The sequence below is a fragment of the Notechis scutatus genome, chromosome 4 (genome assembly GCF_049901735.1).
Source record: "Notechis scutatus isolate UNSWTSFEM ecotype Mainland chromosome 4, rNotScu1.2, whole genome shotgun sequence".
NCBI classification, from domain to species: domain Eukaryota; kingdom Metazoa; phylum Chordata; class Lepidosauria; order Squamata; family Elapidae; genus Notechis; species Notechis scutatus.
In genome coordinates this window covers 41,135,532-41,162,522 of record NC_142012.1, presented here as the reverse complement: position 1 = coordinate 41,162,522, position 26,991 = coordinate 41,135,532, and the positions used below count along the sequence as shown (strand labels likewise).

General features: G+C 38.5%; 1 protein-coding gene across 1 annotated transcript; it reads right to left on the bottom strand.

Moving 5' to 3' along the window:
• Nucleotides 1-3,311: 3,311 nt before the first annotated feature.
• Nucleotides 3,312-25,825, bottom strand: PDGFRL (platelet derived growth factor receptor like). Its single transcript, XM_026667101.2, has 6 exons — nt 25,585-25,825; nt 24,199-24,493; nt 16,802-16,953; nt 10,104-10,397; nt 8,083-8,222; nt 3,312-4,300 (listed from the first exon to the last, which is right to left on the bottom strand). Exons 1-6 carry the CDS (start codon nt 25,637-25,639, stop codon nt 4,112-4,114), a joined length of 1,125 nt encoding a protein of 374 aa, XP_026522886.1. The 5' UTR covers nt 25,640-25,825; the 3' UTR covers nt 3,312-4,111.
• Nucleotides 25,826-26,991: the final 1,166 nt, after the last annotated feature.

Genomic DNA, 26,991 nt, shown 5'->3' with positions numbered 1-26,991 from the left:
CAGGTAAGTTTCAAAAGAAGTAGAATTGCAATCTCTCTGCAGGTTTATCTGATCCCTTTCTACATATAAGTAGAAATATAGGCATACAAAATATAAGATCTTGCAACCTTCCCTCGAATTATTTGGATTCTAGCATTGATCTCATGCATCTAATTTTGTCTCTAAGAATTGGATCTTCAAAGACCAGTGAGAACCAGTCATGGTGGTGAAGATCATATACTCAATCCATCAGAATAGAACTGGAAAGGACCTTGGAGGTTTTCTAGTCCATTTCTTTTAGTATAAATGGCATCCAAATCAAGATCAGGTGGCAGCATTGTGAAATAGCTGAGGGATATATATATATTAGGTCATAGATCCCCACCTATTGTGGATAGTAGTTTCTACAGATAAATATCCCATATCAGAGGATAATAACTTGTAGATATAAAATATTTGCTTTTTGTTGCTACATGGGCTTATATATGCACATGAGTGTGAAGTGGGGAAATGTCTTAAATTGCTGATTAAAAACAAAACAATGAATAGGGTATGAAAATGACTGCAGACATCAGCTCTGAAAAGTGCAGATTCCTTAGGACAGTGATCCCCAACCTTTTTTTACGCCGCGCCCGGTACCGGCATCAGCTGGGCGCCGCGCCCGGCACCGGCATCAGCTGGGCACCGCGGCCCGGTGTCGGCATCAGCTGGGCACCGCCATCTTTTGATGAAACGTGCTCCGGTGAGCTTTCTACCCAGAAAAGCTCACCGGAAGCACTTTTTCATCAAAAAGATGGCGGCGCCCAGCAAGCCAGCGGCCCGGTAGGACTTGTACCGGTGGTTGGGGACCCCTGCCTTAGGAGACAAGATTTCCAAGAATTTGCTTGCCAGTTGAATTTTAACCCTTTTATTAGGTCCAGATAGTGGGAAATTCTCTTTTATTTTCCCTTGTCATTCCCTCCCCCCTTTGCTTATTTCCTTTCTCAAATCAGCTCTTCCTTCATGCCTCGCTTCATCCTGATTTTTTTTCCCTTTGCTGTTTCTATGGAAGAAAGGAGAGAAGGAAAGAGTGTATGCATATACTTATGGAAATAGATTACAAGTCCTCCATAATTTAGGATACAAGGATCAGGATTAGGATATGGAGCAGCCAGTGTAATTGTTTGCATGCTTTCATCTTGTCCATAGAGACAACAGATTCCCTTCTTTATGTCATAAAATATACACGTTTCATCAACAACCTAAAGTTAAATGTTAATTACATTTTAATTATGCATATATAATCAACATGCTGCTGTTCTTTCATGAACGCAGGGCAGAATGGCATGCTTTTACCTTTATTGTGTGCATAGCCCATTAATATGAAGCACTGCAGTAGATTGTAGAAGATGTTGGGAGGGAAAAGTTGAATGGTTCTTCTAAGCAGCCCTGGTGAAGAACATAGATCACCCATTACAGCAGGTGTGCTGGATTTTATGCTAAAAGGTTTTTATGAACTTCTACAAATGGTTTGTGCATTATTCTTGGAATATTGTACTCAACATTTTACAGGAAGGACTGTTGCTTAGCTGAAGATGGTAAAATTGTCTTGCTATAGACAAATTGTTAAATTGTTTTTCATATTTTCCTTAGATAATAAAAGAGACAAATGGCACTGCGAGCATTTTTCCTTTTCATTTGTTGAATTTCAATAAGCAGCTGCATTGTGATTTGTAGTGGTGTTGTAATAGGAGTGAAGAATCCACATGCTAGTTTTTTTTCTCAGCCACAAAAGTTACCTGGGAGATGGAACCAGTAATTCCCGCTCAACCTGACCTATTTCACTGGACGGTTATTGTGGATTGTTAAATCAAAAAGGAGTGTGCAAGAAAGGCAAGGTACAAATGTAAACAATAAATGGTTACATAAATATATTCATTTGCTTTTTTTCAACATTTCTTGTGAGAAATATTATCAGACTATATTTATGCTCATAAAGGAAAATCAGGTTGAATCAGATGAATGTAAAAATCCAATTTTATAATACAAACATCTGGTATGTTTGGAAGATACTTATCCATCTTCAGCTAAGCAATGGTCCTTCCTCCACTGAAGTCCTAAAGCTTTATTGTACTATTGTACTATCCTATTGTACTATCTCAAATATATCTGTTCAAAGCATTTGAGAGAGATGGTTTAGAACAGGGGTCTCCAACCTTGGCAACTTTAAGACTTCTTGTGGACTTCTTGCTGAGGAACTCTGGGACTTGAAGTCCACAAGTCTTAAAGTTGCCAAGGTTGGAGACCCCTGGTTTAGAACATAAATGAAACAGATCTATTCCACCATTAAAACTTATCTGAACTGTGCATGGCTTATGCTGCTGTTTCATTTGCCAGCATGGGTGCACATCCCTGGCTAGTAGTTAAAAGGGAGACCACCCTCAAAAAAATGCCACACTTGTTCACTAGATTGGGAAATCAAGAAGCTAACTTCTGAATTGTTGCCAAGAAAATTATATAGATGTGCCAGCATTTGAGCTCAGTTTGAAAAAGCTGTCTTTTTTTTTTTTTTTTTACAAAAGCAAAGACAAGACAGACCTTGTTTTGCAACCACAAATGGGACCAGTAACCTGGTTGTTAAGCAAAGTGGCCACTATGTGAAACCACAGCTATACTTACAATTTTACTTCAGCTTTCCTTTGCTTTCACACCTGTGAGGGTCATGGATGTAAAGATTGCTGTAAAGTTTTTAATCACTGTTGTAACTGCAAATGGTTGCAATGTGAGAGCTACCTGGAACTGACATGCTCCTCGCTACAAGGAGCTATAGAGCTTCCCCAAACCAACTGGGCCTAGATGGTCCCAAATACCAGAAGGATTAATTGACAAGGATTGTAAAAGGGGGAATATCATTGACACAGTTTGGGAGAAGAATTCATCAATTCAGACTTGGCAAAATAAAAACAGTAAGAAACTCTGAGCAGAAAGGAAACAATGCAAACTGATTATCAAAGCTTTGATAGTGCCTGTTCTATGAGATTGTTGAACCATGATAAAGGATTTAAACAAATTCTCTTACATTGCAGTCTATTAAATACAGTACTTAACAGAAAAAAATAAGGCTTACTTCTTATAGACTTATAAAGTGGCATTATTTATCTTCTACAAAGATTAGAGCAAAATTATTTGATCATAGGCACATCCACATCTGCATGTGAATTTAGAAAAAAAATCTAAAAATGCCAAATTATTTTCAAGGGAGGAACTGAAGAGTTAAAAGCTGTATCACACCATTCACCATATTTTCAGCAAGAATGTCTGGTTACATCATAATCTGTAAACACCAACTACTCTGAAATTTGAAAAACAGTTTATTCAATATGTAATTTTTTAAAAGACATGTCAGTTTAAATGCATCAAGTCCATCCAACAAGACCTGTTAAAATTCATATATGCTATGACTTCAACATAAAATATAAAAGCTATCTTAGGTAAAAACAAATTCTGCTTGGGAATGGGTGGCAATGGATACATAATAGATATTTTGATAAGGAAATGTTCCTTATCATGTTTCTTTGATCAGAAACATGTTTTTGATCGATAAACCTTACAGGTGTGTACTTGCTTGCTTTTCTTGCAAACAAGCATAAGGAAGATAACTAAAATATTGCATACTTATATTATCATCTAAGAATTAATAACTCCAAATTACTGATGGAGAAAAAGGTTTGAATATGTATCATTCATATGCAGACACAAATACAAATACAAAATTATTCTGTTAGGTTCAGTGCTTTGTAGTGATACATTATTGTGTAAACCTTTACAACATGCTCTGTAAAGTAGGCCAGCACTTCTATTGTGAAAATATGGCAAGATCTATGCAAAGGCAGATGCCCAATGGTGACATCTCTAAAGCAACCTATGGAGTTAACAATAGAAGCAAATTTTGAACCATACATTTCCTTCCTGCAGCAAAGTTTTGAAATGCTTGTACTACACTGGTTTCCAGTCTCTTTTATATTTATATGCTCAGTTTTAATTTATATAAAATTCAATATATTATGATTTTGGTCCAATGTATTTCCAGTTCCAGTTTTAAAGCTGGTCAGAAACTAGACAGTTTATTTCTTGTTCTATCTACTTGGAGACTTCAGATTAGTTCAACCTGAGTAGCTACTGTGGTTTGTCCTCGAAGATTCTGAGCAACGCATACATAGTTTCCAGCATCAATGGTTTCCAGATCTTCAACAGTAATAATGCTCTCAGAGATTCTTGTAGTATGATCATCTCCTCTATCAATTAGTCTCCAAGAATCTTGGATATTTACTGGTCTTTTATACTAAAAAGATGAAAACAACACATTACATGGGGTAGAATTCTGCAAAAACAAACAAACCCAACCCAACTTTTTTGATTTGCAAATGTTATTTTCTACTAATCTAAAACATACACAGTAGCTTTAATCTGAATTACAACCAATAAAAGAGGCAAGTTAAGGCAGATGATTTGATGAATGCCTTCTTATTTATTTATGTTTTATTTATTTATTTTAAATAATTCATATTAGGCTTCAGATTTGGAAGAAATATATGAGACAGTTTAAGACTGATCTTCCTTGCATTCCTGCCAGATAGATTGCTTAATTTAGAATGTAGAATTTAGTATTCAAGTTCACATCTCTTGCTTTTACATGATTTATTGTAAATATTGTAAGTCCAACAGCAGTCTTTCTGTAAGGAGTAAGAAATTAGATTATAATAATTGTTCTATTGTTTCTTCTTTGCAGACTCCACACATTCATGCAGGAAGTCTAAAAAAGAGCTGTACTTCCTTGCTCCAACACAATTACAGGTGGTCCTCACTTAGACATTACAATTGGGACCAGCAGCTCTGTCATTAAAATGATGGCTAAATGGGAAATCAAATGCTTGTGACTCTGCTTTTCTTTTCCCCACTTTCCTGTCCTTTGGAATGCTCACATTGGTGTTGGGATAAGCAAGCTCACAGTGGTTGCCTATAACTGGCAAATTTAATCAGTTTCATACCTTTGTTTGCCTTTTAACCATCTTTGGTCTTCCCTCCCCCTACTACCCTCCAATATTGCCCTTTGGAATGCTCACTCTGTGCTGGGATATTTAGCAAGAAGGAAAAAAATTAATATTTGTATTTACATTCATTGGAGAGGAAGGGATTACAAGAAAGTAAACAGGCACACAATGAGGAATACATATCAAAAGGAATGAGATGGCACCAGGAGCCCCAAACCTACTATGCAAAAAAGAAAAGAAAAGCCAAGTTTATTCCCCATTTTGTGCCTTCTTACTCTCTTGTAATTCTCTTGTCTCCAATCTCTCTTTTGTAAGAGGCAATGGAAGTGGATGAGTCACCGGATAATTTTCCTATAGAGATTGCTAGGGTTTTTTCTCTCTCCACCCCCATGCAGAATACAGAGGTCATGCTGACATGTTGACTTCCAATAAATCCTTTGAAATTTTGGGAGTTTGGCTTGAAACTGATGATTTAATTGGGGTAACTGCCGGAATCGTGACAGATTGCTTAAACAAGTGAGGGGCTAAAAAAAAAGCCAACCAATCTCTCCCATGCCTGGTCTGTTTTTGTTTTTTGTTTTGCTCCCCACTATCTTTTTACAAAGTGAAGACATTGGAGAAGAGATTGGAGAGTCAAAGACACAATGATGAATATGCTAGACTATTTGTGGATAACTCTTTGAGTTGAAATCACCACCACATTTCTTTTGCTATATATTTGCCATTGTGTGTCTCTTGCTCTCTTGTAATCCCTTCTTCTCTAAACTCTTCACTCTGTAACTGGGAGAGGAAGAAATCACAGATCAGGCACAGGACAGTGCATACTGACTGTAATGGCAATTATGTGAAGGACACTGCAAAGTTTGTAAATGCAAGCAGGTTATAAAGGTTTTTTTTTTCAGCACCATCATAACACTAAATAGTCACTGAATGAGAAATCCAGTAAGCAAGGTCTACCTGCACAGCACTATGTATGATCTGAGCAAGCTATGTATGCAAGTGTACATTTCCCTTCAGACAAAGACTGAAGATAGCAAGGATGAGACTGTGTGTTCCTTTTTTCCACATTGCCCAACACCCATAGAATCACTTATGTCATCACAGATCTCTTTTAAGTGGCTTCAAGGCTTACATTGCTTTTGTTGGATTTAGTGACTTAAATTAGACTTTAGCTAAGATTGTGTGTGTCAAGCTTCATCAAGGCGTTTAGATCCAAGATTAATCACCAATGGAAAATCCCCATGTGTTTTATAGAATGCAATGATTGGACATGATCTGCCATTCTTGCCAAAGATCTCAAATCTTTATATGGTTATTGATATAAGTCCAGTTAGTTGTATTAACATTACAAACTCAGTATTTATTTATTTGTATCTCACCTTTATTATTTTACAAGTAATTCAAGATTGAGAACATATCCATCATACCTTCTTCCTCCTATTTTTACCCACAACAACCACCCTGTGAGATGGTTTGGGCTGAGAGAGAGTGATTGTCTCAAGGTCACCCAACTGACTTTCATGGCTAAGGCAATTCTTTTTTAGTGTGATCCAGTGGTGGGATTCAATTTTTTTTACTACTGGTTCTGTGGGTGTGGCTAGGTGGGCGTGGCTAGGTGGGCGTGGCTAGGTGGGCGTGGTCATGTGATTGGATGGGCATGGCTTTTTTTGCAGCACCACCCCCACCCCATTTTTTGGGCCTTCCTGGCCTCAGGGGAGTTTCTGGGGGGGAGCGTTTTTGCTCCCAGAAGGCTCACCTGGGGCTCAGGAAGGAAAAAAATGGAGCTTAAGAGGGGCATGCAGCACACCTCCATGCTCTGTTTTGGGAATTTCCTGGTCTCATGGGAGCCTCTGGGGGGCATTTTTGCTCCCAGAAGGCTCCCTTGGGACTCAGGAAGAAGAAAAACAGAGCATAGGAGGCAATGCAGCACCCCTTAATGCTCTGTTTTGGGGGCTTCCTGGCCTCAGATGAGCTTCTAGGGAGCTGTGCCCACTCCCTCCATTTTTTGCCTTTCTGGGCTTCAGGTAAGCCTCCTGGGCGAAGCAGTAAGAAGTGAGGGGAATCCCGGCATAGCTCTTCGTAGGAACAGCTGATTGTCGGGAGGTGAAGAAAAAAAAAGAAATACCTTAAGGAGTAACTGGGCGGGTGAGCATCGGGCATCAGATGAGCGGGGCAAGTGAGTGAGTGACAACCGGGCAACCAGGTTGGGAGCATGGCCAGCCAGAAGTTATTACCAGTTTGGCGACTCACACCAAATCCTTGCTACCAGTTTGCATGAACCAGTGCGAACCGGCTAATGCCATCACTGGTGTGATCAGTTCATCTTCATCACAACTACCTTACAACAGCGTCACTTAATAATATGCAAAAGAATTGACTTGAGCAATAAAAAATCTTTAGAAAAGAATATATGTAACTTGTATATTGAACTGTGGGGTCCCTGGTGCTTTATGAGCTTGGTTGTTTTCTTGTAGACATGTCATTACCCAAGTAGGTAACATCATCAGTGCTACAAGATGATTAACTATCTGCAACAAAGCAATCAAATTCAGAGAGCACCAAGGACTCCAAAATAAATATGCAACATTTTATGTTACTAGTTTTTTGGTTGGCAAAGAAACCTTTTTCTGTAAGAAAATAATTGGGGAACTTCAAAGGTAATTTCTAGGAAGACTTCTTAGTTATAAAACACTTGCATAATCTAATTTTGCATAATCTAATCTCTGACTGCCAATTCTGTAATGCAATTGCAATCTTGCTGCCTATCCGTGCCCTTTTCTGAGATTTTTTTTTCCTTCTAGGCTTGTCTAAAACAGGGCTGGCCAATTTATTTATTACCTTATACTGAATTATCTAAATAAACTTAGAGTAATGGAAACATAGGTTAATATTTAACCTTATCTGTATTTGATAAAACGGTTGAAACCTCTTGTAGTAATTGAATATATTTCTGTAGCTAATTGCTTTATTCCACAATTATCTAAAATCCATTCTTCTGCATAGTAATACACATATAATGTTCCAGTTTAGACCTTAAGAAATATTCAAAGAAAACAAAATATATGATACATACCTCTTGCCCTGGATATATCCAATTAAATTCCACTTCTACATCTGGCTGCCCCAAAACTGTGCACAAAACATTAACGTCACTGCCACCCTGTAATGTATTGGATGATGCTTTGATTGTAGCTGAAGGAGGTCCATAAGGAACTAATTTAAAGCAAAAGATAAGATACAATGAAAAGAAGAAAAGTAAAGTGAGGTTGCTTTGAAGGTGGCCCCATTATATTCATATAAATTAAAATTTGGGTTTCACAAGACAAGAATGGAACAAACGAAATGTATTTTCAATTACATTCCTACCTTGTGCATAAAAAGATTATTAGAATTTGAAATGGTGGCAAAAACAATTCTGGAATTTTAATAATTCTTTCAGGACTGGTTATACTGGTAGTCCTTGAGTTACATCCATTCGTTCAGTGACCTTTCAAAGTTTCAACAACATTGATCAAGGAGGACTTATGACCGGTGCTTTGAGTTCTGGCACTCAGAGCATCCCAGCAATTATGTGATCATGATTTCTGATGTTCCCTGCTGGCTTCCCACAAAATCAATGGGAAGGTTGGAAGGAATCTGGGCATTGCGGTCATCTAAGGTTCTTCCTTAAAGACAAGCCCGGTTCATAAGATAGTCATATGACTGTATCACATAGCAATCCTAGCAGTCATCATAATATGATGGGAATCCCAGGTAAGAGTTGGGGGGGGCACAATGGGAGGGAGAGGCTGGAAGGTTTGGGAGGTGCAGTGCAGGCTACCTGTGCATCAAGGGAAGCTGGAGAAGCTTGGGAAGCCCAATGTAGATTGTCCCCACCAGTTTACCCTTTGACTTTGCTGTGTGAAGCTGGCAGAGAAGGTCACAAATGGCAAGCACATGACCACTGTTCTCTGCAATGTCATGATTGCGAGTTTAAGACAAGCACGGTTCTTAATCAGGAGTTCCAGAACTACCATTACTAAGTTATACAATTGCATGACATCATGCTTTATGACCATGTTGCTTAGTGATGGCAATTCCAGTCTCAATTGCTCTACTGATCCATACGACTGGGATACTTAGACAATAAACTCTGCCTTTATTGTATAAGCAAATAGCAATTCTGTACCTGACACTTTTTAAAATAGTCATTATTTACTCTGACTCTCCAATTTTCCATCATATCTCTTTTCCTCCCCTAAAGAATGCCTCTGTATATAAATATCAGACCTATACAAAGCATATTCCAAAACATGATTGCTTTAAGGATTATTACAGAAGTGTGCTGTACATAAAAAATAGAAGCCTAGTCAGCGGACAGACTTCAGAGTAGGGACATAACTCCAAGGATGGCTTCTTTAAATTTCAAAAAGGGCTTCATTTGCATGAACATGCTTTGCAAAACACCTCTACTGGAAGCTTTGCACAACCCTTATATATAGTATCATGCTCATTTCTCAAGACCACACATTGGATCTGATGAGATGAATTGGGAACTACAAGTGCTTGTGCAGTAACAAAGCTTCATTTGCAAGAGGCCATAAAATTACTTCTTAAGAGCATAACTCAATGAGCCTAATCTCTTATCACTTTTTTGACTAACAAATTTCATTCCAGGGCTTAAATTTTGTGAGTTGGAAAAGGTGCCATCAGAAGACTCCTGTTTTTTATTTGGTACCATACATGGTTCTCAACCTGCAACGTCTACAACAAGAGCTATTGTTAATATAAGTTAGATGTGTGAAACTGTGTCATGGCTTGTAATAGACAAGTATTCCTCCTATGTAATCCCCATTTTGTACATTGGAATCTCAAAATTACAATGTCATTTGGTGGCAGATCTCCAAAACTTGGCACCTGTGATTTCCACAAGAAAATTAAAATAGGAACTTAGAGAAATTATCAAAATCAATCTACCCATTTGCATGATATACAGTAATTCCATCATTTTAATTCCTTGTGGACCCATCAGGAAAACATAGCCAAAGTGTGACTTCTTACTGAACAACATTGAAAGTATTCTACTGCACACCAAGTCTCTTGGAATTAACTTACCTTTTACATAAAGCAACTGGTATTTAATAGAAATCTGAGATGTCCCCCGTGATTCCGCTCTGCAGTAAACTACTCCTTTCTGATCAGAGGTTGGATGTTGGTAGATGAACCCCTTCTTGGCATCATAGATAATGTTGGTTCCATCCACTTTGATCTCTTCTGCTGGAAACTCTTGATGCAGAGTTACTTTTGCTGATGGGTTGGTGACTCGGCAGGGAATCACAGCAGGTTTATCTGGGCTGAGGTAGACCACTTCAAAATAGCTGGGAGCAGGAACAAAGAACTCTTCTTTATCTGTATAAAGAAGCAATCCAAGGTATGTTTTGTGTGTGTGTGTGTGTGTGTGTGTGTGTGTGTGTAGATGGATGGGTAGGTGGATGGATGGATGGATGAATGGCTAATAGGTAGATAGATGAGAGATGAGAGAGAGATGATAAATGATATAGATAGATGATAGATGATTGATAGATAGATATAGATAGATATAGATGATATAGATGATAGATAGATGATAGATAGAGATAGATAGATAGATAGATAGATAGATAGATAGATAGATAGATAGATAGATAGATAGATAGATGATAGATAGATAGATAGATAGATAGATAGATAGATAGATAGATAGATAGATAGATATAGATGATAGATGATGTATGGGTGAGTGGATGGATAAATGATAGATAGATAGATTAGACAGAGACAGATAGATATAGATGATAGATGATGATTGATTGATATATATAGATAGATTATATAGATGATAGATAGATGATAGATAGATAGATAGATAGATAGATAGATAGATAGATAGATAGATAGATGATAGATAGATATAATAGATAGAGATGATAGATAGATGTAAGTAGATAGATTGCAGCTTCTGTAAGAAAATACTATAGAATTCTGGGTTTTATTAATAATAAACATCTAATAATATTTAATAATAGCTTTCTTTAAAAGGGAACAGTATGAGACATTATTTTGATGGAGGTGGACAGAAGCTAGATAATTTTCTATCCATCCATCCAAATATTGTTGGGGGACCTTCTAATTTATTTTATAAACTGTAATAAAATATTCTATAAAAATCCTGGAGCCCTGGTGAACTGTCAAAAGACAAGAGGTGATGCATTTCGAGTCTGCACAAATGGGAGGTGGGGGAGGGAATGGACCCAAGAAACTACAAACCAATCAGCCTGACATCAATATCTTAGAAGATCCTGGAAAAGATAATCAAGCAATGGATCTTCAAAAACCTAGAAACAAGCAAAACTATTACTAGAAGCCAACATGGATTTTTCAGAAACAGATCATGCCAGGCAAACATCACATTCTTTGACAAAGTGACTAAAATGGTGGACCAGAAAAATGTGGTAGTAATAGTATACCTGGAATTCAGTAAGGCATTTGACAAAGTAGACCACAGCTTATTTCTTGGTGAGACAGAAAAATGTGGACAGACCTGTAACTGTCTGGCTGACCAACCGCATTCAATATGTAGTCTTCAATGGAACTGCATTGACATGGATGGAAGCATGCAGTTAGTATCTAAAGATGCTATCTTAGGCCCAGTACTCTTTATAAATGTTTTAGATGAAGGGATAGAAGAGAAACTCATCAAATTTGAAGATAACACAAAGCTAGAAGGGTTAGCCAACACTTTAGAATAGAGGTCCCCAACCCCCAGGTCACAGACCAGTAGCTGTCTAGTGGTAAAGAGATAGAATGTGTGGGAAAAATCACTCTCTTATGATTTCAGATAGCATAAAGCAGTGAATGTAGCACAGAAATAAAATGTTGGATTGCACTGGGTCGCACAGCAATGATGAACATGAGCCAAATAAGGAAAAGCAAGGACATCAGCTTGGCAACCAAATGTTCGCTCTATTATGTTTACCTATGGTTGTGAAAGTTGGACCTTAAAAAAGCAAGACAGGAAGAAAATTGACTCATCTGAGATGTACTGGAATATGCTGGAGAAGGCTCCTGCATGTTCCTTGGACATCAAATGTGACTCACAAGCAAGTACTGGAGCTCATAATACCAAACATGACACTATAAGGCAAAATCACAAAACTGTGTCTCTCTTACTTGGGAATTTACTGGAGAAAGCAATTATATTTGGAAGAGTTACCAGTAAAAGAAAACTAGATCATCAAAGAACATGGTGGCTGGACACTATCAAACCTAACGCCAGCCAGAGCATAGTAAAACTCAAAAAAATAGTGCAAGATCAGAAGATATTGAGAGACCTGGCCCATAGAATAGCCAAGAGTCAGACTTGTCTGTAGAGTTGTAATTGCAGGAATGTTCCAATATCCTGGCAGACTCGCAGCATATCTGCCAGAGTGTAATGAGCAGTAGCCTTTAACGGCTGTAAAGCTCTTTTACAATCTGCATTAGCATTTTCAATAGCTAACTGGTGAAGAAGTTCACCAGCAGCTTCCTGATGATCAAACTGTTGTCTAATTGCTTTGGACAGATGCTCAACAAAGTCAGCATAAGGCTCATTGGCATTCTGTCGAATGTTTGGAAAATTTGCTCTAGGTTCTCCAGCTTGGGGTACCTTAAGAAAAGCGCGAAAGGCACATTCAGAAACAATAGTTAACGTAGCTGGAGGAAGAACAACTTGAGTAGGAATTGTACCAAACGGTCCAGAACCAAATAGCTGCTCAACTGTATATGCTCCTCCTCCTCCTAAAGCAGCAGCTTGAGCATGTCTCATATATTCACTCTCCCAAACCACATATTGCATGGATGTTAAAATCATGCAAAATATTTGGTTCCAATCTTCAGGGATCATTGTATAACCATTTTTTATTCCTTCTACAAGTCCTCTTGTAAAATTACCACTAATCCCATAGTCTGTAACTGCCTTTTTTAACTCTCTTAAGATCTGATAAGGCAGACCCTCCCATTCTGCTACTTGCAGTCCAAGCTGTGGCCCCTGACCAGGACGATATTGTACTGGACAAACAGACAGTAATTCTGCAAGTTCTGTTCCTGAGACAGAGGCATCCCTTTTACAAGTCTCTACCATTTTCTGAAAAGAAGACTGAACAATAGAGTCAGGAGGCTTTTGCCCTGTATCTGCAGGAGCTGAGGGAATTGAAGACATATATTCAGGTGAAGAAGGGGGACAAATTACAGCATTAGTATAACGTGAAGGTGGAGGTGTTAAAAAAGAAAGTTCATTATGACCAAATTTTTCAATTGCATGCCTACATAAATGCCACACATGCAAAACTTCTATTTTTGCTCGAGGTTCAGTATGCAATGTTTTCCCAATATGTTCCCAATCAGTTAATTTTAAAGACCCCTTTTCTGGGTACCATAGGTACTGAGCTGCAATCTCCTGGACCAGCCTTAAGAGATTTCTCTGTGGTACCTCGGTATTATTTTTCTTCAACAAATAGCCTAATTCATCTACATGCTTCCTTTGTTCCTCAGAAAGCGAAGACCCCATACTTACAGAAACCAAAAGGTTGAAGAACCACAAAGGGTTGAAGGTGCACCAAATCCTTGCCGGACGAAGTAAGAGGGTCCCTGTTCGGGCGCCACTTGTTGTAATGACGAGGCAGTTGAGTTGTTTGATCATGAACAACTGAATCATGATGATCTTTATTGGAGTATAGTCTTGCATTTATATACATTTTTAGTTATCCTCCATCATTGGTTAACTTTGGTTACTGCTTAACTTTTGTTACTGTTTAGTACAGTAATCCATACAATTAATTATCTCTAGTTAAAGTCTAACATATGTTTACTTCCCCTCTCTAATCCTCCTTTATCCATAGATTAGTGACTTTGTTTGCCTGAGTTGTATTTGCTTGGAAACATTCTTTATCTGAGGTTTGCCATCCGAGATTGGAACATTCCTGCAATTACAACTCTACACTTGTCTGAACAGGTAACATCTTCATCACACTTAGTCAAGAAAAACCAAATGTACAGGTATAAAAATAAGTAGTACCTGGTTCAACAGTAGTAACTGTTAGAGGGTTCTAGAACTCCTAGTGGACAAACACTTAAATACAAGCCAGCTGTGTGCCACAGCTGCCAAAAAAAGGCCAATGAAGTCCTAGGCTACATCAACAAAAGGATTATATCAAGATCATGTGAAGCAGTGACAAGAAATTTCTCCTTAATTGTATACTGCACTGATAAGACCGCACTTTGAATACTACATCCAGATACTACATCCAGATTTGATCACACCGGTCCAAAAAAGATGTTGAGACTCTAGAAATAGTACAGAGAAGAGCAACGAAGATGATCAGTGGACTGGAAGCTAAACTGTACAATGAATGGTTGCAAAAACTGGGAATAGTCTAACAAAGTAGAGGGCTGGGGTGAAATGATAGCGGTCTTCCAAGTCTTTTTGAGGGACCATCGTAGAGAAAAAAGGATCAACCTATTCTCCAAAGCACCTGATAACAAGTCAAGAAGTAATGGATGAAAATTTAGCAAACAGATTTCTCTGGGTGCACATCATCTTTTCTAGTTTTTAAGACTGTTCTTGGTAATTTTAATGTTTAATACTGCCCAGGGTCTATGTTTATATAAATATATAGACCCTGGGCAGGATTGAACATTAAATTTACTAAGAACAATCTTCAAAACTGGAAAAGATGATGAGAAAAGAATTCCAATTGACACAGAAAATATTTAAAGGGTTCACCGCCTACCTTACCTCAAGGTCTGAGGATGCAGCAAAATTTGTAAAGATATCTTAAACAGTAGGATTTCTAATTTAATCTACCAACCATGAGCAAAATGCCTATTATATCTCAGGGACATAAATAAGTATACTACTTTCAAATTCAAAGGCAACTTTCAGGCTTGACCTGCTTGCAACAATAGCCTGCCAGCTACACTATGTGTTATGTCCTGTCTGGTCCTTGATAAATCCTGTTTTGCAATCTTAGACAAGAGGGAAAATTTTTGTGTGTGCTTTCATATGTGTGTGTGCATGCACAAACACATGCAAGAATATAGTGACCTGCAACAGGTTTATTAATCTGTGGACATCAGTTCTTCAAGTCTGTTGATCTAAAAGAAAGGCAATGTAATAGTGCTAAAAGAAATAGGCTTTAGTGATGCCTTACAAATAATAATTACAACCCCAATGGGAGTCCTTTCTTCCAGGGGTCGCCAACCTTTTTCACCTCAGGGATCCCGCGGACCACTAATATGCATTTTGACTGACGGTGGCTTGCTGACGTTGGTGGGAAAGTCGGTCCCATATTCCAGAGCTGCAGTAGTCACAGGACTGACCCTTTGGTCATCCCGGAGCAGCTGCTTCTCCACTCGGGTGCACTGGAGGAGCTCCTCCAGGATGACCAAAGGGCCAGTCTTGTGACTACTGCAGCTCTGGAATATGGGACTGACTTTCCCACCAATGTCAGTAAGCCACCCCGGGGCGGATTTCCCTCCCCCGCCATTGGTCTTACCTTCCAGTTCCAGCTCCCTTGGCTCTACTCAAGGTAAGGTTTGCGCTTGGCTGAAGGGTGGGGGCCAGTGGATAGGCAGGCGATGTGGGCGGCGCAGCTGTGTGTTCCTGCGCAGCCTGGATTAATTGCTTTGGGAGGAGTGTTTTGGGGGGGACATTTCTCTGCGGACCACTATAATTTTCTCATGGACCACCAGTGGTCCCCAGTCCACCAGTTGGTGACCACTGCTTTATAACACATGGTCTGCTCAGAAACACAGCTTCCCTATCAGAAGTTTTTAAAATAGTCTCCTTTCAAAAACCTGTGTAATGTATCGAGTGAAAGCAGGTCTATTGGAAAAAGCAAACAATGAATATTTGATGAACATTTGCTGTTCCTTCTGTTTAATGTATCTGCTAAATATTTAAGGAATTGGATGAAATTTAAGATTGGTTTATATTACTTCCTTGAGGTTCTTCCAATATGATAACAAAGAAAAGGTTAACTGACTGACGTTGGCTGAATCTTTTTGAGGAAATGTTAAAAGATATGTGGTTGGACCAGTTCCTGCCTGCATTACTAATCAAATGTTTGTTTAATTGGGTAGACAAGGTTCTTCTCTCTCTCTCTCTCTCCCTCCTCCCTCCCTCCCTCCCTCCCTCCCTCTCTCTCTCTCTCTCTCTCTCTCTCTCTCTCTCTCTCTCTCTCTCACTCACTCACACTCTCACTCTCACTCTCACTCCCCCTTCCTCTCTCCCTGGGCAGACTTTGCATTCCTGGGGTCTGCTAGTTTGCTTTTTGTTTTACCACATGCCAAAGGGCCACAACCACAGCCTAATACAAAACCCAAAGCAGTAACAAGAAATGGGACCAGAAATTTGTTATAAGCATACAAAATAAAATTCAGAATCTTTCTGCCCAAAACCCCATTCTTGCTGACTCCACCTTTTTTTGCCCAGCAGTATAATTTGGTCAAGGGAGGAAAGGAACATTTTTGTGCTGTGATTGTTGGAAATCAGAAAGCATATGATGTATATCATAAGCTGGTAAATCCAGAGTTGCATTTTCATTATTTCTATTCGTGCAATATGCTAAGTAAGTGTACCCAAGAAAAGGCAGCTACAATTTCAGCTGTGACAAGCTGAAGATACTAGATCTCTACTGGATAGATGGATATTTGAGAGGGGAAAAAACAGAAACAATCCTGGTTTCTTTGGTAATTGGTAGTTACTTTGGTAGTTTGGTAGTTACCCAGTTTATTACCTGCAAAAAATATGTATGTTGAACCTCTTTTTGACTCATCCTTTTTACAATTGTAGCCTTTGCATTGCAGGAGCCAGCAACTATATTCACCAGTGTCTGCTGCAGTGGCATTTTCCAGGATCAGCCGACTGTACCTTTCATGTTGTTTGATGCTAGCAAAAACAGAGACAAAGGACTATTTAAGCTTCTGGTGCTAATCTTAGGTTCCTTTCTTGTTTGATTATTTTGATTTTCCTTCTGTAACCTTAATCCACTTCTATAAATGGGAGGCCATGTTAAAAGGTGAACCAAAAATGGCAGGAAAGCCATTTGACATTGTTAGTATTTTCACACTTTTCTTTGGGCACCAGACTTTCAATATAAACAGGAATGATACACCAAAACAGCTATCATCAATTTTATATAGTATTGAAGAAAAATAGCCTACAACTATCTGAATGACTGAATTGGCAGAAGCTATCAGACAAGTTAGCATTTGTACATTCAAGCAGAAAAGAGTAAATGACATCAAGCAAAGACAGTAAAAAGAACATTTTTCAAAGTGCCTATTCACAACTTCTGGAAAATTGGAGTGAATTCTGCAAAGACGGCAAAAGGACAGATATAAAACTGTGGAACAAGCTAAGCAATAAATAATTTAATAGAAGTTAATGGGTGCATGTTTACAGGGCACATGAGTGATATTCAGTAGACAATGTCTACATTATAGAGATTCAATTGTTCCTGAGGAATTTTGATTGCATGTATTAGCAGAATCTTTTAAACCTTTTAAATATGGTTAGAATGACCTTAGATGAGACAAGGTCAGCATTAATGAGTTTTCTACAATGTCTGAGCCTGCATATAACACAAATTGCAAATTACCAGGAAATTGCAATTTATTGGGGGGGAAATGTAATTTTTCAGTATTTACATGGACTCCTGTTATTCTTTACAAACTATGTACTGAAAAAGACCACTACATTAGACACTAAATTCACTTTTTGGCATCTGATACAGATAAGTTGAGACCAGCATTCTCATAATCTTCAGAAGAGAAAATGTATATACATGCGTAGAGGAAACCATTAGCCTGAGTAGGCTCTTTTAAACTGAAAGAGTTTACTTGCCATATTAGAGAACAATGCAATGTTAATAGGCACATTCCAGAAGAAATTAATTAAAATGAATTCTGTTAAATCAATAGGACTTACAAACAAGACAGACAAATGTAATTCCATCCCTTTCAATTGCAGGTAATCTTGGCTAATGTTCACTGGATTTGTGCCTTTAGTGTTTAAATCCATCCTGGTCACTTTTAGGTGGTCCTTCCTTGGAAGTTCCGGCAGTTCCACCACCAAGTAGGCATCAAGTAGGCAAAGCTGTTTTAGGTTCATTCCCTCCAGTTGAAGGTAGACTTGATTAGTATTATAGGTGAAATCTGCCATCTAGTGACCCATTATGCTATAGCTCAGTTAACAACAAAGTAAACCATAGATCCCTTTGGAGATCCATTCAGAAATATTAATGAATTCTTTGTCTATGGAGATTCTCAGTCATCCAGATCATGGTTGTCTCAAAGGTGCTTTTTCAAGTGGCAACTGGACCTTCTTTTTTTTCTTTGAAGACGTTTCGCTTCTCATCCAAGAAGCTTCTTCAGTTACCTCTTGAAAAAGCACCCTTTGGACAATGATTTATTTGGTTTTGGTATGATGAATGTCTACATATTATTAGTACAACACTTTTGAAAAGGGCTACATGCTCTGGCACATATTTACATAGTTTCCCACAAAGACTAACCCAATAATGGGAAACCAACAGTTTCTTGAACAATGCCAAGTTTCAGGGCTTGGTGACTATGGTCTAGATCAGGGGTGTCAAACTTACATCGTCACGGCAGGATCACATGACGCATTGGGACTCTTTTCCTTTTCGCTAAACCGGATGTGGGTGTGGACAGCATGTGACGCATCAGGCCCATGGACTGGGAGTTTGACAGCCCTGGGCTAGATAGACAATGGATTTCCTAATAGTGGCTGGCATTTTCAGAGGCAAGGTAGTCTGTTATCCATTATGATTTGGAAGATGCCAGTCACAGCTGCAGGTGAAACATTGTCTACCCTGCAATTACTAAACCCTGAAGCTCAGTACTACCCAACAAATACTGGCCATGAAAACTCAGTATGTATGTCCCTGAAGATTGAAGTATAATTCTCAGCAGAGAACTAACATGGCAAGAGTGATATTTCTGGGAATGGTAATTTAGCAACATTTGGAGAGCTCTTTTTTTTTACCTCCCATTTAAAATATATGCAGGCATTTATTTATGTTTTATTTATTTACTATCTCTATACCCATGCTTCGCTACGAAACTATGTGATCGGACTTAGTTTTGGGGGAGGAAAATAGGGGGGTGGGTTGTGCCTCTGCCTCCCAGCATCCATCGGTATGTCAGGTTTCTAAGTAATTCCGGATCTGACCCAACCTGGAATTACCCCACAATATTAGAAGTTAGAAACATCCCCCAAAAGTCACATTCTCCAATAGCAGTAATTCAACAATGCTTGATGTCATAAATCTCGATCTCTAGGGGCCCAAACCCATACAGCTTGATTCCCAGGGTAAAGCAGATCACCTAGTCATAACATTCTCTTTATCTCCACTCCTCCCCCCTTAGGAATGTATCAAGCCCGAAACCCTTCCCTCCATGACTGCCACAGAGAAAAAAAGAAAAAGAATATATACTAAGACAAACTAAAATGGCTGCACTTATGTCAAATTCGGGCTTGACATGGTATTCATCTGGCTAGTGTCCTGTCAGTGTGTGAGAGAGCTGAGGGTTGTTGGAAACTGAAGCAGTATTTGTTGTGTGAGCAAGAAGGAGGCAGCAAGGAGCCTGGGCATGGCTTAACTCAACTGTTCTGTACTAAAGCTTGTTGCTGCAGTGAAACTGAAACTGAAACTCCTCTCCTCTGCTTGTGTTTTGCATTTGGAACAGATTTCTTTTCAGGTTGGGAGGGGGAGTAGAACTCTTTAGCATCACAGCCTGTTAATAATAGTATAGAAAATACTAATTCTCTGATGGTCATTTTGAAAAATACTTTCTAAGTGAGCACCTAGAAGCCAAGAGGAACATATGTGCCAAATTTCAAGTTTGTAGGCTTTAAGGTTCTGGAGATTTTGTGATGATGCGTGAGTGATATTTCGCTTTTATATATATAGATTTATTTTACAGTTTTTGTAACATGCCTCAATCCACAACAACAGAATAATAATTAGCATGGCTTAAGAAAGAGCAACAATGAAAAGAAGCTGTATTAGGAAAGAACTCTACCCACTACCCAAATCATGCTATGTTGAAAAACAATCAGCTCAAGTTGAAAAATAACTAATTTTTCAGCAGGTTATTTCACACCTCATAAATAATGGTCAGACTGAAATATTAATGCTTTATTTCACTATTTTTTACTAGACTAAAATTATGGTTGAAGTTAACAGTGCATGTATTAACTCTTATTTCTTTGTGAAATATTTGTATTTTTTATTTTTTATTATTTTGTTATAAATAACTCATGGCAGTGAACATGCCTCAAACTCCTTTCTTCTCCTAGTTGCCTCACAACAACAACCCGTAAGGTGGGCTGAAAGAGGGTGACTGGTCCAAAGTAACCCAGCCGGGTTTATGACAAAAGCAGGACTAGAACTCACTATCTCCCAGTTTCTAGTCTGGTGTCTTAACCACTAGACCAAACTGGCTATAGTGACTAGAGGAAAAGATGGCCTCTAAATGAAAGTACAATAATTATCTTGAGTAAAGCACATCTATTTAGGACAAAGATTTGTAAGACAGTTGTATTTTTAATTCTGCTAATATTGTTTATTATTCTTTTAATGCATTGTCAGCCTTCCAAAGCTGTATTTGTAAGATGAGCAGCCATATTATATTAAATAAATAGACAAATATACAAAAGCTTTACAAAGAGATGCTGTAAAGAGTTTTACAAAGAGACCCAGTTTGGTTTAACGATTTAAGGCACCAGGCTATAAAGTGAGACCTTAAACATAATGTTTAAGGCATACTACTATAAAGTAGTATACCTTAAACATCAAACCCAGATAGGATACCTTGGGCTAGTCGCTCTCTCTCAGCCCAATTTACCTCACAGGGTTGTTGTTGTGCAATAAATAGGAGGAAGGTGTGCTGTATATGTTTCCCACCTTCAGCTATTTGTAAAAATAATGAATGTGGCATATAAATAAATAAATAAATCTATTGCTGCCACTGTTTTCTAAAACTACTAATTTTAAACATATATGATGTTTGTACAGTTGTTCTTCAAAGGTTTTCATATGCTTTAATTAGTAACGAAAATATTGATTATTGTCTCAGACCATATTATTGCATTAAATAATTAGGCATGGAATATGGAAAATGCATTTATTCCAAGAACAAACTGAACCAAAAAACTCCAGCTCCATTCTTCCTCCAGACTATGTTAACCTGGATGTTTGGAGAGTGGGTTTGCCATTTTCTAGAACATGATTGTATGAGCTGAAAGCATCCTGGTATGATCATTCTTCTAGAATGCTACTTTAGAGACCATAGAAAAAATGGAGGTCCACAAGAGCCTCTTTGTAGAAGCCATTCTTGCCTGAAATCCTCAACCACATTTTTTCACTCTCTCTTCTATGATACCATAACTTCTGTTCATTTTCTCATTCATAGAGTTCATTTCCCTTTGAGGTAAATGCTAGAAATAGAATAGTAAATGTTTATTAGTTGCTATTTCAATAATAAAAAAAAAATAGTGGTTTTAGGCTGACACTGTTGATATTTTTACTCCCTAGTTTTCTCTCTCTATTTCTTTTTAGGCTTTTATTTTTATTTTTATTTTTTTTGTATTATATTTGTACTTTCATTGTATTTTAATTCCCTTATTGTCTTTTTTTAACTTGCTGGTCACTGATTATATTTACTACTAAGGGAAAAATCATCCAATCCCTTTATAACATCTGCAGGTTCCAAAGAAGCAACAGAATATTCTTGAGTTGCTCAGAAAATTTCATTCCTAAAGGACCTATTTTTGAAGCAGCTTGAAAACAACATTACACATATTTGATCTGAACTTCACACCTGTTATTCAAAGTCTAGTAAGAGGATTAAAACATGTCCTCCTAATGGTTGCAAAAACAGATAGATAGAAGATAGAAATAGGCCAGTCTCCAAGAGACAGAGACAGAGAGATCATTCTTGAATCATGGTAGTTATACCGTTTCTCATCATGGCTTCCTAACTTTCTTCAACAAATATTACAAGTTTTTGGTTCTCAGAAACTTTTTAAAGTATATCCAGTGCTACTGTCAGCTAAAGCCTGGCACTATTCTACAAAACTGGATCCGCAACGTAAGAAATATATTCTCACCCATCCAGAAATAAAGATATAGAAATGTCCTTTTTTTGTTGCTGGTCCCCAACACAAATTGGCCCTCTTTCTGTTCATATTTAGAAGATATCTTAAAATTATATGCTTCTGCTAACATGTGGGGACTGTTATTATTATTTTCAACTACCTGGGCATATTTAATTCTTCAATTAGAATTCTGTGATTTGTATTAAATAGTTCCTTACTGCCATTGGTGTGGTACAGAAACAATGCCAAATCAATACAAATAAATTAATCTAGAAAGGTTGGTCATGAATTATATAGTTATACAGTTAAAGCCTATATTTATTTTTCCCCCAGAGTGATAGCTCACTCATTTAAAAAGTAAAACCCCATCCTAGCACTGACATCCTCTATAAACACTCATAAAAAGAACATTTCCAGTTGAAATAAGAACAGCTGGCTTCAAATCTTAAGATATGAATTTTCAACAACAGTTGAAAAAGGATGTTTCTTGGCCAACTGGTGCCTGCCAACATCCATTCAGACTGGGTGGGGCGAAAGCCAGATACCATTCTTTCCATTTGGAGGGTTGGCCAGCAAAATGGATGTCTTAACTTTGCACATTTGTCCCACGGGTGTTTTTTCCAAAAAGCAACTGGATTTTCTTGTTTTTTTTCATTGAAAACATTTTGTTTCTCATCCAAGAAGCTTCTTCAGTTCTGACTGGTGAGGAATAGAAGGATTTATAGTCTTTGCAGTCATCTGGTTGTTAGCACTCTGAGGGTTGACAGTTTATCTGTGTCTCCAGAATCACCTGAATCAGAGAGTAATAGGGTGTGGAACCCTCCTGTCATTCCCCACCAGTCAGTTAGAATTGAAGAAACTTCTTGGCTAAGAACCAAAACACCCCCCCCCCCCCAAAAAAAAACACCCAAGAAAATCTAATTTCCTTATGGAAAAACATCTTTGGGACGACCAAGAACTAGATGGTTTTGAATCTCCGCAGATAAGTGCACATTTAATTCCTGAAAACATCCTCTCTTCCCCCCGCCTGGCCCTCATGGGATTGAGCCTTCAGACTGCTAACCAGAGCCTGGTATTGCCCCTGGACTGAGAAACTATTTTTTCCTGCACCAGAATATTTGGGGGGTGGGGAAGGTTGCTCATGGCTGCTCTGTAATATTGAAATTTGTGACACACCTCAAGGCTTATGGTGCAGTCATGGCCATTAGGAAAGAAACCGTAAATTTCTGACTTTTGACTAAGATTGCAGGAAACAAGAAGCCAAAAGAATGGCGCAATTGTTCACTATTCAGCCCAACTGTTGCTTTAGGCCAAGGGTCTCCGAACTTGTCAACTTTAAGACTTGTGGACTTCAACTCCTAGAATTCTGGGAGTTGAAGTCCACAAGTCTTAAAGTTGACAAGTTTGGAGAGCTCTGCTTTAGGTACTAATAAAGGAGAATGTAGCTCAGGGTTTACAAGAGGGGTTCTTGATGCTCTCTGAACTTGATTGTTTTCTTGCAGATGTTTCATTACCCAAACTAGGTAACATAATCAGTCATTATCTAATTTGGGTAATGAAATGTCTGCAAGAAAACAACCAAGCTCAGAGAAAACCAAGGACCTCTCATTGCTTTAGGTCAGGGATGTCAAACTCATGCATGTGTCATGTGCTTGCCACACCCAACCCGTTTAGCGAAGGGGGAAAAAGTTGCGATATGTCATGTGATGACAACATGTCATCATGAGTTTCACATCCCTGCTTTAGGTGAAAGGCTTTGGGAGCCTTTCCCAACCAGATGTCTTCTAGATGTATTGGATTATAATTCTCACAATCCCTGGCTACCATGGCCACTGAAAGAAGGGTGTATCTAACTATATGTGGGAGATGCTATCACCTAAACCAAGCAAAAATTTTTATTTGTCTCATGTGTTTTACCTGAACAAGACCATCCACATTTGTGTTTTGTTCAGAAAGAACTGCAATAAAGCTCAGGGCCATTTCATCCTTTTACTTGGCAAGCCTTACCTAAGTCTGATGTCTTTAAAGGTGTCAAGATAGGGAGGGTAGCTCCATCCAATTCTATTCCCTTTACACCGAAGCTCTATACTTTGACCTGCTGAAAGGTTTAATGTAGCCGTGGGTTTCTGGAAGTGGCCTTTCTCCATCACTCGTGTCATTATGGAGCTGGCCTTTGGGGAAGGCTCTGTGGAGTTTCTTTCTTTTAATTTGGGAGTTCTGGTTTTGACTTTTTTGTTGCTTGGCTTAATCCGGTTCTCTCCAGGCTCCTTCGGACGTTTGCTCTTTGCAGATTGACCAACAGCTATTATAAAGAGAGGGCAGGATGAGAAAAGATGACGCAGTACATTATTAATAGGAATGTTTCTGTTATTATATTTTCTTATGGGTACACTGAACGGAAGGAAAAAAAATCTGATTTAAAATTTGTATCCAATCTGTTTTTATATGGGCCTAAACTGCAAGCAGTTTATTGTTAACAACAATTAAGTCTGCCACATCAGCTAGGACAGACAGAGACAGGCAATTTTTAATGCTGCATTGATTTCAATTAAACTCATGCATATGAACAATTACCCCTAAGGGATAAACAGGAAAAGTAACAACATAAAAGTGTTTTCTCCCTTTGAATATGAAATTATAGCAAAAATACTCCACTGGGATTATAAATGTTTGGTTTAGCATTGTATACAATTAAAACTTGTGCATATAAAACCCGAATAATTAGAATAATCTTATTTTGGTAGGAACCACTATCAATTCCCAATATCCCAGGAGATGTCAGATTTTCTGAGATCTGTTCTTTAACTCTTAAGAGATGTGTCTTTCATGCCTTGAATAACATGCTTATTTTCCTTGAATTCCTCTTCCTTCCCTGTCATTTTTCCTTTTTTTAAAGAACTCCTTTTTTTTGTTTTTTTTTTCTCTCCGCACCTTTTTTCTGTTTTTGGGGGCTATAAAACCATACAGAACACAGCCATCGATACAGTTTTAAAGCCAGAGGTACTATTGCTGCACAGTCTGTTTTCAACTACATCAATGAAAAGTTTCCAAGTTCTTAAATTCTTTAATGGGGCGGAGGTTGCAGTCCTCCGGCTCCATTACTTATAGGCGCTCCAGAAAGGATTTGGGGTCTCCTTCGGGCTCCCTTTCAGGAAGGGGAGGGGGTGTCTGTGACCAAGAGAGCCACGGGCGTCCTTCGCTCTCTTTGCACGGTAGAAATCACCATCTCCCCCATCCCACTCCCCGTCATTTTTTATTTTTTTTTAAATTCTCAAGGTTGGGGAAAAGAAGGGGAAGAAATTTTATTTTTTTAGACGACGACGCCCCGCAGGAAAGGAAGAGCCGGGGCTGCGGCTCGGAAGAGGAGAGCGAAGCGGACTCCGCGGGACTTACCGCTTTGGAGCGTTTGCTGCAGGAGCAGAAGGCTGAGCAAGAGCCAGGGCTTCATGGCAGGAGGGGTGAAGCCTCTCCGCCGCCTGCCACGAGGGATGCAGCCGGAGTCCGCGCCTGATCCGGGACTGGGCTGCAGCAGAGAGGGGGAGCAGGGAGGGGGAGTAGCTCTTTCCTTTCCCGCCCCCAAGCCCCCCCCTCCCCCGAGTTGTCTTGACTGTCGGTCAGGTCTCACTCCCAGGACGGATTGAGCCTCTCTCCGACCCAGCAAGACTACTAGGGGCGCCCCCATTTTATGGAGGGGTGGGGGATGGGGAGCACCTATGGATAAGCAGGCGGGCAGGCAAGCGAGACGACCCCAGAAAGCTGAGGCGGCGCTTCAAGCCTTCCAATTCCTAAACATTGTTTAAGAAATTGCGGTAGATAAATATATATGGAATCGTTTACTATTTTTTTTATTTTATTTTTCAATCGCTTACAAGATACAGGTATAATAAACATAGTTTTGAATACATGGGATAGATACTTATAAGAAAAATAAAAAGAAACAATAGGACAGGGACGGTAGGCACGATTGGTGCGCTTATGCACGCCCCCTACAGGCCTCTTAGGAAGGGGGTGAGGTCAATAGTAGACAGTCCAAGGTTAAAGTTTTTGGGGTTTGGGGAAGAAACCAGAGTCAGGCAGAGTGATATTGTAACGATAAACTACATAGATTTTTGTCGTATTTTTTTAAACTTAATTTGAAGCACATAGATGTTTTTGAAAGTTTATACATCTTTTGTGTTTTCACTTTGTTATTTTAAAAGCAATTAAAAATTGATCTCAAAAAAACTCAAGATAGCAAGCCAAGATGGATGGATGGATGGATGGATGGATTGCACTAAAACATTAATTATGATGGCATAAATATAATACAATAGTAGCTTTGAAACTTTGTGCTTCCACAAGTCTTGTTTATTTTTCAGGATGCCAAACTATTTTAAGATGATAATCATGAATCTAATGAACATTAAGTTTCTGTACATTTTTTACATTTTATTTGAACATGATGTTTTTTTCTCAATCACTGCTTTGTAACTTTTCCCCCAAACACGAATAAGGACAACAAAGTGATATGTGCAACATTTTTTCAGTTTTATTTTAAAAAATAGAGAACAAATGCACAACCCTCTTCAAAGCAGTATTTTACAGTGAGCAACAGCAAAAACATTTTCTTATCATTTATTATTTTAAAAGTGAAAAAAAAAGCCAAAGCACCAATTTACTTTTTTTTTACTATTTCACATGTTGCAAGTGATTATACATTAATAAAAGTGGGTTCTTTTCCTTTAGTTGTTTACACAATATTGTGCTGGACTTTTACAGAAAGATTCTCCCCTTTAGTAAACAACAAACATATACACTGTA